Source organism: Acanthaster planci, linkage group LG13, assembly GCF_054643075.1.
Source record: "Acanthaster planci isolate LZ-2023a linkage group LG13, COTS_SCS, whole genome shotgun sequence".
Taxonomy (NCBI): Eukaryota; Metazoa; Echinodermata; class Asteroidea; order Valvatida; family Acanthasteridae; genus Acanthaster; species Acanthaster planci.
The window spans coordinates 10,308,600-10,320,061 of NC_141789.1; the positions used below are offsets into that span (position 1 = coordinate 10,308,600).

An 11,462-nucleotide genomic window follows, 5' to 3' on the forward strand; every position below is an offset into this window, starting at 1 on the left:
AAAAAACCAACCAAACAAACAAAAAAACTCAAGGGTGCTCTCTTTCATTCGAATGTCTCCAATGAACCAGTCAATTGTTGTTTTCAACCCCACCCCCCGTGCGGTACTCGTCGCCCCCTTTTTCAGGGCTCTCGAATTTTGAAATTAATGGTGGCGCTGTTCAAAACTACTGCAGTGAGCACGCGGCGTTACACGGTTGTTGGTGCAGTGCTCGCATGTACAGTACATGTACAGCAGTTGACATGACCACAACACATAAACAAGTCGCAGCTCTGAAGAGAGCCCAATTGGGATATTTGTCGAATATACGAACAGTTTGCAACGAGACGTGATGTTTGTATGCGAAAACAGGAGCCCAACAAAAATATCGTGAGTACATTTCGTTGTTCACTGCGAGGATGCCGACACTATCTTTTGTGAGTAAATTCGTCTTGTTATTGCTTATTCGATTCGGTATTCGAAACCTTTACCATTCGTTTTGTAATTATTTTTAAGGTTTTGTTGTTAACAGATCATCTCAGCCCGAGGTAACAAAAAGTTACCATCGGCATTGCATCATCACTGATAATTTCTCATGATAGGCTAAAATAACTAGGTCTATGCCACGTACATGTAGCGATGTACATTTACTAACACAGGTTGCACTTTCCCACCTCTATGTTGTGAATTAAATATGATGGACCTTGCGCAAATTCATTGTAGGGCGTACTTTATCCTGAGTTGATTTGCTTTGAATATTAACACCCATTCAAAGGACAATCAACTAAAAAGGGAGTACAAAAAATTCACAGACTGCTACAGTAGTTTTTTTACTTCCAGTTTTGTCACTCCATCCTGATCACTGGAGCCTAGTACAGATGTTACCAGACAGATGGAGTTTGGTTTTATCACCCAGACTTCAAATTGCTCACAACCTACATTCTTATTTTGTATTTTTGTTACAGATCAAGGGATAGAGTAATGCAGTCACACAAACACATCTGTCTGTAGTGCTCGCCATGGCTCGCCCTGTGGAGTTTGGAACCAAATGTATGCATTTGTGACACAAAATGTCATCTGAGATGCTTGTTGATTACTAGCATGAAGTATTGAGATTCTGGACGAGCCAGCACCATGGACATGTGCATATTTTGCATTCAAAAGTTTAAGATGTTACACCACTTCAGGTGTTTGCTGTGATGTTAGGAGTATGCCAGGACTCATTGTTTTAGAGGCTTTGCAGACAAATAAAAAAGGAAACACCACTGCAGATGTTTAAGCAGTTTGAATTTAAGTTCTAAGAATTTACACATTGGCATTTGAGACTGGACAAGTTTGACCAAAATGTCCGACTCGGAAGGCGAGGGACCCCAGCAAGAGAAGCAGCTGAAGATTGTCATCCTAGGAGATGGTGCATCTGGCAAGGTACATGTGAACTCGTCTGCATACATAGGTCATTGTGCCCAACACTTCAGTACTTTTGCACACAAATGCATACCACTATCAGTCGGTCATGCTATTTAGCGCCAACAATGCGTCAACAACTTGAAAATACCTTCTGCAGATTTAAAAGTGGTATTATTATTTTTAGAGGCTCTAACACCTGCCACTGTGTAAGAGAAACATCAAATTTGCTTTCAGATTCTTGCAGGAAAAAATTTTGGCAATGTATGGGGGCTGCCATCTTTCTTTCCTCTGCTGTCCATGCGAAAATAAGATGGCGGCCGGTCGGACTGCACAAACAGGCTCGACTTTGTCTTTCAAATTTTAACACTCGGGTATCATTTCAGATAGATATAATACATTGAATTTGATATGTACATTGTAGGATCCTAATTTACATTTTATACAAAAATTGCTTGAATAACTTGTTGACGTTTTGTTGATGCTCATTGATGCATGACTCCTATCAGTAAAGGTATACAGGGTATGCCATTACCACTGTCCATTTTTTAACATGCCCTGATTTGTGTGGAGTGATTTCTCTGTAAATTTTTTGGAAAGAGTTTCATATACGGACAACACTACCGGGGTAATTATCCCTTAAACTGTTACAACAGCCATCAGAAAGTGAAAACACTTGGGTTTTTTCAGACAAGTCTCGTTGGTTTGTGCGTAGCGGCAAGAAGTGTTGTCTGTATATGGAACTCTTTCCATATTTTTAGTGCAACCTCCAGATGAGATGTTTAGCTGTGTAGAAAGATAAAGTTCACTGACAGCATCTTTGAACATGTATGTCAACTGTACAGTGTTCTCGAGATAAAAAGCAAAGAAAATGAAACCGTTACACCTTGATGATAGGAAAATATATACAAGTATATACATATATGTAGCAACTTCTTGTCTGCTAGAATTATGGTGTCCACATTGCAAGGGCAACTTACACGGGGATACCAGCCTGAAGAAAACGTCGGTCAAACGTAATCACTAAAATTATCCCATGACCTGCACAAGGTAATCTTTGCCCGGGTGCTGGAGAGAATGTTAATGGTATATCAATTTTCCTTCCCTGTCCAGACATCGTTGGCTACCAGGTACTCCCAGGATCAATTCGGGAAGCAGTACCAACAGACTGTTGGCCTGGACTTTTTCCTGAAAAGGATAGTTCTTGGAGGTATAACAGTTGGCTTCATTTAGGATATACATGTATGTCTAATCAAACTATGATCCCCAAAGCTGAGGTCGGAAAGGGTTCCATACACGGGTGCCATTTGACATCCCGTACACAAACCCTTTGAGAGTGGTCTGAAAAGTTTTAAGTGTTTTCTCAGCAAATGACTTCGTATTTTCCCTCCTAAATTGAACGTTTCTGGACTTGTTTTTGCTTTCTGATGTCTAGTAGGTCACTGTAGGAAATAACTACTGCCATCCATGTATGGAACTCTTCCCCTGAAGTGTCTATGGTGTACATATTAGTCACTGTGAAATTTAGCCCCGAAAAGGATTTTGGGTAATTGCAGGATTTGTCTAAGAGAATGGCAATTAGTACCGCAGAGAAACGGAGGAAGTGGGTAGTTTACTTACATGTATGTGATTAAAATACATGAAAGTAAAAGAATATTTTCTTCCTCTATTTGTCTTCTTTTCCTCTTCTTATTTTTGGAGGGGCATTTGGTTCCACCCCAGCTTTCTGAAATGCTGGTCCTATCTAAACTTTTTGACTTCCACTGCTTCCACAGAAGACACTCATGTAACCCTACAAGTGTGGGACATCGGGGGGCAGACGCTAGGTGGTAAGATGCTGGACAACTACATCTATGGAGCCAAGGTTAGGAGCGGGGCAGTTCCTCCAACTCTGAGAAACGTTTAAGTCAAATATACTGCAAGACATCAATGAAAATCTGAAGAAGATTGAGATTAACAATAACACATCATGTTGACATGAGTGAAAATGTACGTTTAGTTACACGGCGCATTTGCATGCAACAAATGCTTGCAGAAGCTGTTTCAAGTAGAAGGGACTGATTTGGAAGTATTATTTCCAATTTATAAATACCTCAGACAGTCTCCCTATTCAACAACGTGCAACTTGACCGTGTATTAACATTTGATAACGCCCACTGAGCAGTGATAATGCCCACTGCGTAAATCACGCGCTGGCTCCTGGATACAAGACAGTTTAATCGATTCTGATTGGTCAAGAGGCTGTGCGCACACGATTCACCGTGCACGTGACAATTGGACAATTTGCACAAGGAATATTCCATAAAATGAATGGGGGTGTTCAGGAAAATGAAAGTAAAACTCTAGAACAATATCTCTGGAAATCTATTTTATGTTGACATCTTTTGACTCTCTGACTAAAAAGGTATTTATGAATGGGAAGAAATATGTGCTTGGCCGGTCTTAAACTAACGTTTAAGACCTTGCTCAGGAGACTCAACGCTGACAATACCCTCACCTGCGGCTTGGGCATAAGTCATGTTCATTGTCCTGAGCCCATCTTAAACACATGTTTAAGATCAGCCAGGAACCTATCAATTCCCTTAGTAATTTATCAAGATTTTAGGGTAAACATGTCATTTGGTCATTCTCATAATTACTTATAATGGGCCCGACATCATTAAGAGAATCTATGCTTTCTGAATATCCGTCACCATTGCCGATCTGTTTGTATTGTTTGCATCTCTGTCAATCTTAGTATTTGGCATTAGAAAAAGGGTGCGTCGTTGCACCAGTTTGTAGGTTTGTTATTAAAAGATTGCTAATTCAGAACCAGCTGGATGAAACCGATTTGCTTGCTCTTGAAATTCCACAGGGGGTGCTGTTGGTGTACGACATCACCAACTACAGCAGTTTTGAGAATATAGAGGACTGGTATGCTAAAGTCAAGGAAGTATTCAAAGACCAGGAACGGTTCCCTCACATAGCTCTGGTGGCAAACAAGAGTAAGTCTGGTGCTGATTCAGACAATGCAGCCATGTAATGGTACTGTTGCAAAACTTGGTTCTTGACTAAGCTTACATTTAATTTCCTGGGCATTCTTACATGTCTTACTAGAAAGTTTTCTGGGCCCTCCGAAGTCCTCAACTGTGCAGGAAACCAACGGTAAAGCCTTGAGCATCTTGCAAATTGAAAGTGACTTGGTTGTTCCTGTCTCAGTCTCACTCTATTTCATTAGTACTTAAACCCTTGACCATCAAGCCCTACATGTACATTTATGTTGAGTAGAAACGACTGGGCTCCTCCTTCCTCAATCCAATCCTTCAAAAACCTCCAGATGGATTCTGTATGATTGAGTGGGCTAGGATTAGGGAGGGCGAGAGGGTCCTCTGAATGGTGCCGTGGGGTCCTGTGTTCATGGAAGCGTGTGGGATGGCAAACAGCATGCGCATGATAGTTCTACAGACCAATTAGGGCAGAGTAGAGTGAGCAGTTTTCAACTACCTGAGCATAGGCTCACATGATCTTTGTCTGAGGGAAACACTCCTGAGTAGCTTGAGCATGAGTGCTTCCGGAAAAATGCTGCTACTCACCGATCCCTCCAAAGTCCATCACAGGCCCTCCAGTCTTGCACCAAGCCGCAAGCTTTTCAAATGAAATGTGACAAAAGTGTTCCTTTGCCATTGTTCATCCCGTAACTTGTTTGGGACTTACGAATAGACACATAAAGGGAAATGGCTTGACTACAATCTGAGTTTTTGTATCATGTAAAAAGACCAGTTAGACAAACTGAAAATCTTTTGCCTCGTCCCCTATCTCAAATTATGTTGAAAGCAGGTCTCTGTATCCCACTTACAAAAAAACAAAATGCGTTCAGCTTGCACAGAATCTACTTGTATCTAGGGCTGAGTCAATTCAAATATTTGACTATTTGAATATTAGACCTTCAATTTGATCAAATATTTGGTTGTACCAACCGGCAGATTGTTGATGAACAAACCACATACAAAATCAGTTGCAGTAACGCACACAATTGTACATTATGATCAGTATAATAGCTTTTCACATTTAGGAGTATCTCCAGCCATGATTTAGCAAGATTTAAGAGATAAGCAAGACTTATAGCCCTGTCGAAAATTTTTATTCCTTTTAAATTGTTTAATGAATAATTTACTTTTTAAATCATTGTAAGATTTCTCATGCTTTTCATTTGAATCTGTTTGAAACAAGCCTCCATAGTGGAATTTTTCTCATTTAAAAAAAGAAAATTTTCCGTTCCTTTTCTTGAATTTTGCATTTGAACATTCAAATTAAAAAAAAAAAATTTTTGACAATCAATCAAATATTTGGTTATTTGGATATTCGGGACAGCCCTACTTGTATCATGAGCTTTATTTGGGTACGAGGCACACAAGGGTCTTTGCAGTTGTTAATATTTTCTGATCAAACCAGTTGATCTGATTTTCTCAGTGGATCTAGAGCACATGCGGGCAGTGAAGGCAGACAAGCACCAGCGAATGGTTCAGGACCATGGCTTATCCAGCCACTTTGTGTCTTCAAAGACGGGGGACACGGTTAGTTCTCAAAGTCAAAAGTCAAAACAGCCCGTGAATTTCAAACCAGAGTCTCTTTGTTGTTTGCTTATGTACATGTCTGGAGCTAAGGTGAAATCGGTCAAAACATTGGCATCATCCTTGTGTACGTGTAACATGTATATTTGAATTAAAAAGCGCAAGGCTTGATGCCACTTTTTTTAAGCATTTCAACACTCACTCTGGGATGCACTCGGAGCTTGTGTTGCCTTTTCAGCTCAATCCTGACAGTCATCCATCGTCCAATCACAATACCTTATATGGAAGACAAATGAGGTCACCAAATGTGCCTTTCATAGCATAAACTAAATTGCAAATATGCAAAAATGCCTTGGACAGCAGTTCTTTGCTCAGATTTAATGAAACAGTTAACAATGTTCAAATGACAAGTTTATGGAATAATTTATAATTGAGATGGAAAACCTGCCGCGAGTCACCTTAACCTCTTCGCTACAGAGGACTGCTACTTCCGCACTGTTTTGTGAGGATTAGTGCTTACCACACATACAGTCTATTCACCATGCAGCTGCTGGTTCAATGGGGCCTGCTGCTGGACAAAGCCCTCCAATCATGGCATACCACAGCCCAGCAGTCCTGTCAAAATAATCCGGCCCTGAAGGGGTTAAGAGGTAGCGTGTTTACAACTTCTGCTTTTTGTTTGTTGGTGTTCACCATCTGCAGGTTGACCTTTGTTTTCAGAAGATAGCAGCTGACATCCTTGGTGTCAAACTAACGCGAGCAGAAATGGAGCAGGCAAATGTATCCTTACCAGTTGTACATGTATCTACTGCAGAAAATTAAACATTCTTCATTGTTCCTTCTTTCAAATAGAAAAGGTGGGGAAAAAAATCAGTGCCAATTCCCAAATGTTGGTCACTTTGCCTTAACCTTTAGCCTCATCAGAGGGTTGTGAAAGCCGAGGTGGTGAACTACAACAATGATCCATTACCCAGACCCCCTTCCAACCAGACAAGGAGTTCAATGTGCTGTGTCATGTGATCCCATAAAGCATGCCCACCAAGATGGCTGATCCACGCTCTGCACAATTTGCACATTGGACACAGCCAAAGTCAACATCCTTTGATTTGGGTCGTCTGTACCTCTGGAAATTACCATTGGTGTCAGCTGTTGGACAACCAGTGTCTGCAGATTAAATAACCCTACTTGACTTTGTCGTGGTTCTAAGCATCTCTTGGGTGAAATTTTCATCATCCGGACTCTTAAGAGTGCTGCTAGCTTAAAGGATCCACCCTCTGTGATTTGGAGCTCACAATCTGCAGAACGCATCTCCATTTGATATTGATTGCCTTTTCACTGTTCTGACCAAACTGGTCCATGATTGCGGTATGCTCTCTATGAATTCTTTGTGTGTATCTCGCTTGAGACGTCAGCACAGAGAAGAAATTTTGAGGTTGTGCGAATCCAGTTCACTCACAAGTTGTGGAAATGACTGCCGATGACCACAATGGGTTGCTACATACATGTACGTGTAGTTACATGTGTGAACTGTACAGCACAGACTACAAAAAAAAAAGAACAAAAGTGCTTGCAAAGTACACGGCCGAAGTACTTTTCAGTTACTTTCCTACATCAAACTTAATTTGACAAAAATGATAGTGTCTGATGTCTTACATTAATTTTGTTATCTTATCACTGCACACTGGTCTTTTGTTAGTCTCCAAGTTTCTACATTGTCTGAAGCTCAACCAAGTAAGCTCTTGTTCACTCAACAGCATTGTACATACCTGTATTAGACAAGCACACACTGAAAGTCTTGTCAAGTATAAGCACACTTAACTGTTGCGACACTGTTTTGAAAAAGGCTAAGTAACACAATGCATAAATCAGGATTTACCTATCCAAGAGATCCCCCACCAATAAGTGACAAAATATCACAAGGGGTCAAGTAATCCCTTATCCCCCATTGGATAAACTGCTGGTATAGGGTGTATGTTTGTCTCAAAGTTACTTCCTGAGGAAGCAAAAAGTACATGTCCTTGCGGATGATTACCCTCTTTGATCACCACTTCCACTCTTAAAGTGCGGCAGCAACGAATTTTCTTGGAACCAATTTTTCTGCAATTTTATACCTTTCTCCAGTGTATGAAAATATTTGACATCCCTGTTTAGTCAAATGCATTGAAAAGTGCAATTTTGAAAACATTAAATGCTGCCCATGCTTTCCTGGACAACTGAGGGCGCCTTTGTTGTGATGTCATCTAGGGAAGACATTTGTGTGTGTGTGTGTGTTCAAATTGTGAACCCAAAATTAGCTCGATGAACACGTGGGAAAGGGTTGCATGTTCTGCATACTTAAATAGTGAATCACCCAAGAAAATAATGAGACTACCAAATCTAAAATGTTTAGCAGTTTTCTGAATACAGACCAATGCATTGTTGAAATTGTCTCCCTTGGATGACATCACAATTTAGAATATAGAAACCATTAGCATGAAAATAAAACGGCAGCAAAATACCTTTAAAATAGTGAAGCAAAAATTGAAAATAAGGTTAACTGAGATGTAAAAGGGAATTTTTGATTTTTTTTATGCATTGCAGCTACCCTTTAAATATAGATGGAGAGCTGAGAAAGGCCAAACGTATGAAAAAAGTATTTTAAGTCCAGAGTGGAGCTATCGTTCACGATTCAGTACTTTTGAAAACTTTCAACACGTACTTATTGAAAAACTGACTCTCGAGACTTGGTTTTGTAGTTGACGATACCTTTGTTTCAAAAGAATTTATTTTATGTAGTTGGACTGTTAATGTTTAGAGAGTACTTTGTATTTCTTGAAGATTTAGAAAAACTTGTTAATACTCGAGAAGTGTTGTAAATTATGTAATTTAAGTGGATTGTGTTTTTAAAAAATGCATTGCCACGGTATGACGGATTAAAAGGGTGTGGAGCGAAATAAGTTTTTGAAACTAACGAGCACAATATAAATTGGAGAATCAGATGTATATGTTTTGACAAAAATGTATGCACCAAATACATGACAAAGGTTTGGAGAAATATTGGATTGGCGTATATAGTATGCTTTATCTTGTGTTTTTTGTTGTCGCTTGATGCATTAACGAAGGCCACCTAAAATGGGAGTTTTAATTGACAAAATTGTTTATGTACGTTTACTTTCACACACAAGGACATTTCAGTGCTCAACACATACAGAACGCCGTTGATATCGGTGGTAGCCCTACATCGTCAGTTTTCTTCATTTCACCATTCTTTCTCATCGATCCATGCTATGATATCATACAGTTTGGTAGTTTCATCATTCGATGTGTCAATTTCGACATTCCATTCGCCAATTTCATTCATTCAACTCATTATTTTCGACGGTCCATCTGGCAATTTTACCATTTCATTTTACAGTGTCACCTTTCCATTCGGCAATCTTACTGTTCAATTCTGCTTTGCGCTATTCGATTTTGTAATTTCACTGTCCAGTGCGGCGATTTCGCTATTTCCCGCGTTCTCCGATTTCGCCATTCCGTTCTGCCTTGTGCGTAGATTAGTTTCATCTGCCAAATTCGACCCATTTCTTGAAAATAATTATATGTTTCTTTGGGCAAAAACAATTTTACTTGATATTAAGCTTAGTCATTGTACTCTGCAAACTTTTCGTTGCATTTTATAGAAATCATTCTATTCGACAAATTTCATCGTTTATGCAGCATCATGTGCTGCACAGACTCGGGCATTAATGCATTAAATGACATCATTACTAGCCAAAGTGTGTTACTCTCGTTTGACAAATTACTTGGTTACAATCATGGCTATGTTATAAGAAGAGTGGAAACCGAAGAATCACATAAGAATTCAAGAAACTGGGATTCTCGAAATCTGTTCTTTGTGGTATTTTGAAGCTTGAAAGGATGGCTACAACGAGGAACAAACATATCTTTACTTTAGACCTGTTACTAATAGATTTCTTTCAGGAGGGCATCGAGATGGGCACGATCAGGTTTTGATTCTTTCTCCAGGTGGCGTAAGAAAGCATAACATTTGGGTTACAGCAGGCAGCTACAAACCCCAGTCCTCTGCGGAAACCTGTAAAAAATATGAGATGGTTATAACGCAGTTTCGCTCCCATTCCGCCGTAATGTTACAACCCATGCTCAATCTTGCTGCTAAAAAGACATTATTTCCTCGGTCTACATTTTCGAAGCACTCTCTCCATTCAAGTAATTTTGCAAGTTAAAATCCTTACAAATTCCGATAATTTCAAAAATTTTACAATACTTGCCTTTTCAACTAAATAGATCTGGCGTTTTGGTCTTGATCAGCGCATGGAGGAATAAGATCGCATTCAACCTGAGCGTTGATCGAAATCAAATGAAGGACAGAAGTACCCGCTAGCCATACTTGCTGTGTGCACACCGAATCTTCTTTTTTTTGGGGGGGGGGTAAAAAAAGAGGTTTTTATATAACCTGCGATAGCTTTCCTGAACGTCAAGGGTACATTTAACATTTTTGCACGCGTTTGGAAGGGAAACCCTGACGAGACAGGCTAAATCCGACTTCCGTTGATGTTTTTTTCCGTGAATTACTAATAATTGTCTCGAATTACTTATTCGTACTTTTCCCCAGGTAATACTGGAGCAAATTCCGTGTGAGTTGCGTATTTGTGCGACCGACCACGATAGGAGCAAATGAATGATTCGAGGGAACGAATTATTAGTCTTTTGGCTAAAGTATAGCTGCTATGATTTTTTTGCAGACACATTTTTCTTCAACTTTGTCTTCCTCTTCAATTTATGAAAACACTTTTACTTTCCTCGCATTGAAACGTGCGTGCTTTCCTAGACAGGTGAGGGCGCTGTTGCTGTGAAGTCATCCGGGGTTCAGTGCCATAGAGTTGGATATAATAGTGCACACGTGTTTCTTTTCAAATTGTGAACCCAGAATTTACTAACTGAAAACATTTCTGAGAAGGTATTGATGCTCTCTTATTGCTATGCACATAAATAACAATGAATAAGCAAAAAAAAAAGTACAATGAGTCCACTCTACAAAAATGTAGGAATTTGTTCAACAAAGCGGGGGCTATACTGAGTATACAGAGTTCTAATACACGTCGGGCAGTATCCTGCAAGAAATGAGACCGAGGGGTACCCCCCCCACACACACACATCTAATTGCCATACACGCTCTAGACTATTGTTACCTAACACATCCGTCCCCCCAGATGTCTGAAAAGAAGTCCTCGTATTCCAGTGAAACAATGACAACACAAAGCGGGGGGTGTCTCTCCGTCTCATACCTTGCTGCATATGTCGGGTAGGGAAAAAAAATCCCAAATTCATTAACATCTCCCCTTCTCAAATTGATCCTTGGAAAAACCAGTGACACTTCTTCCTGAGATGACATCACAGTTTTGTCATGAATATGGAAATTTATTAACATAAAAACCAAAAAGGATGTAATACCTTTGAAATAGTGAAACAAAAGTGGCAAATAAGGTTAACTGAGACAAAGGTGAATTTTGAAAGTTTGCATGAAAAAAT

The 11,462-nt window shown here is 39.7% G+C and overlaps 1 protein-coding gene across 2 annotated transcripts; it reads left to right on the forward strand.

Annotated features, from left to right (window-relative positions):
- The first annotated feature begins 226 nt into the window (after positions 1 to 226).
- LOC110985105 (ras-related protein Rab-28-like) lies at positions 227 to 8,969 on the forward strand. Of its 2 annotated transcripts, none has more exons than XM_022245873.2 (8): positions 227 to 369; positions 945 to 1,404; positions 2,497 to 2,593; positions 3,159 to 3,247; positions 4,238 to 4,367; positions 5,833 to 5,936; positions 6,636 to 6,713; positions 6,858 to 8,969. In XM_022245873.2, the coding sequence occupies exons 2-8, from the start codon at positions 1,324 to 1,326 to the stop codon at positions 6,951 to 6,953; spliced, it is 675 nt and encodes a 224-aa protein (XP_022101565.1). In that variant the 5' UTR covers positions 227 to 369; positions 945 to 1,323; the 3' UTR covers positions 6,954 to 8,969. The 2 variants fall into 2 exon arrangements, with proteins under 2 accessions (XP_022101565.1, XP_022101564.1); XM_022245872.2 differs by having other exon boundaries at positions 230 to 416.
- Positions 8,970 to 11,462: the final 2,493 nt, after the last annotated feature.

What these genes read in the sequence shown, in the direction of transcription:
- LOC110985105 (XM_022245873.2), top strand. Translation starts at nt 1,324, where the DNA reads ATGTCCGACTCGGAAGGCGAGGGACCCCAGCAAGAGAAGCAGCTGAAG. An exon ending in GAGATGGTGCATCTGGCAAG is followed by an intron (nt 1,405 to 2,496) that starts GTACATGTGAAC and finishes TTCCCTGTCCAG; the next exon opens with ACATCGTTGGCTACCAGGTA. An exon ending in CTTCAAAGACGGGGGACACG is followed by an intron (nt 5,937 to 6,635) that starts GTTAGTTCTCAA and finishes CACCATCTGCAG; the next exon opens with GTTGACCTTTGTTTTCAGAA.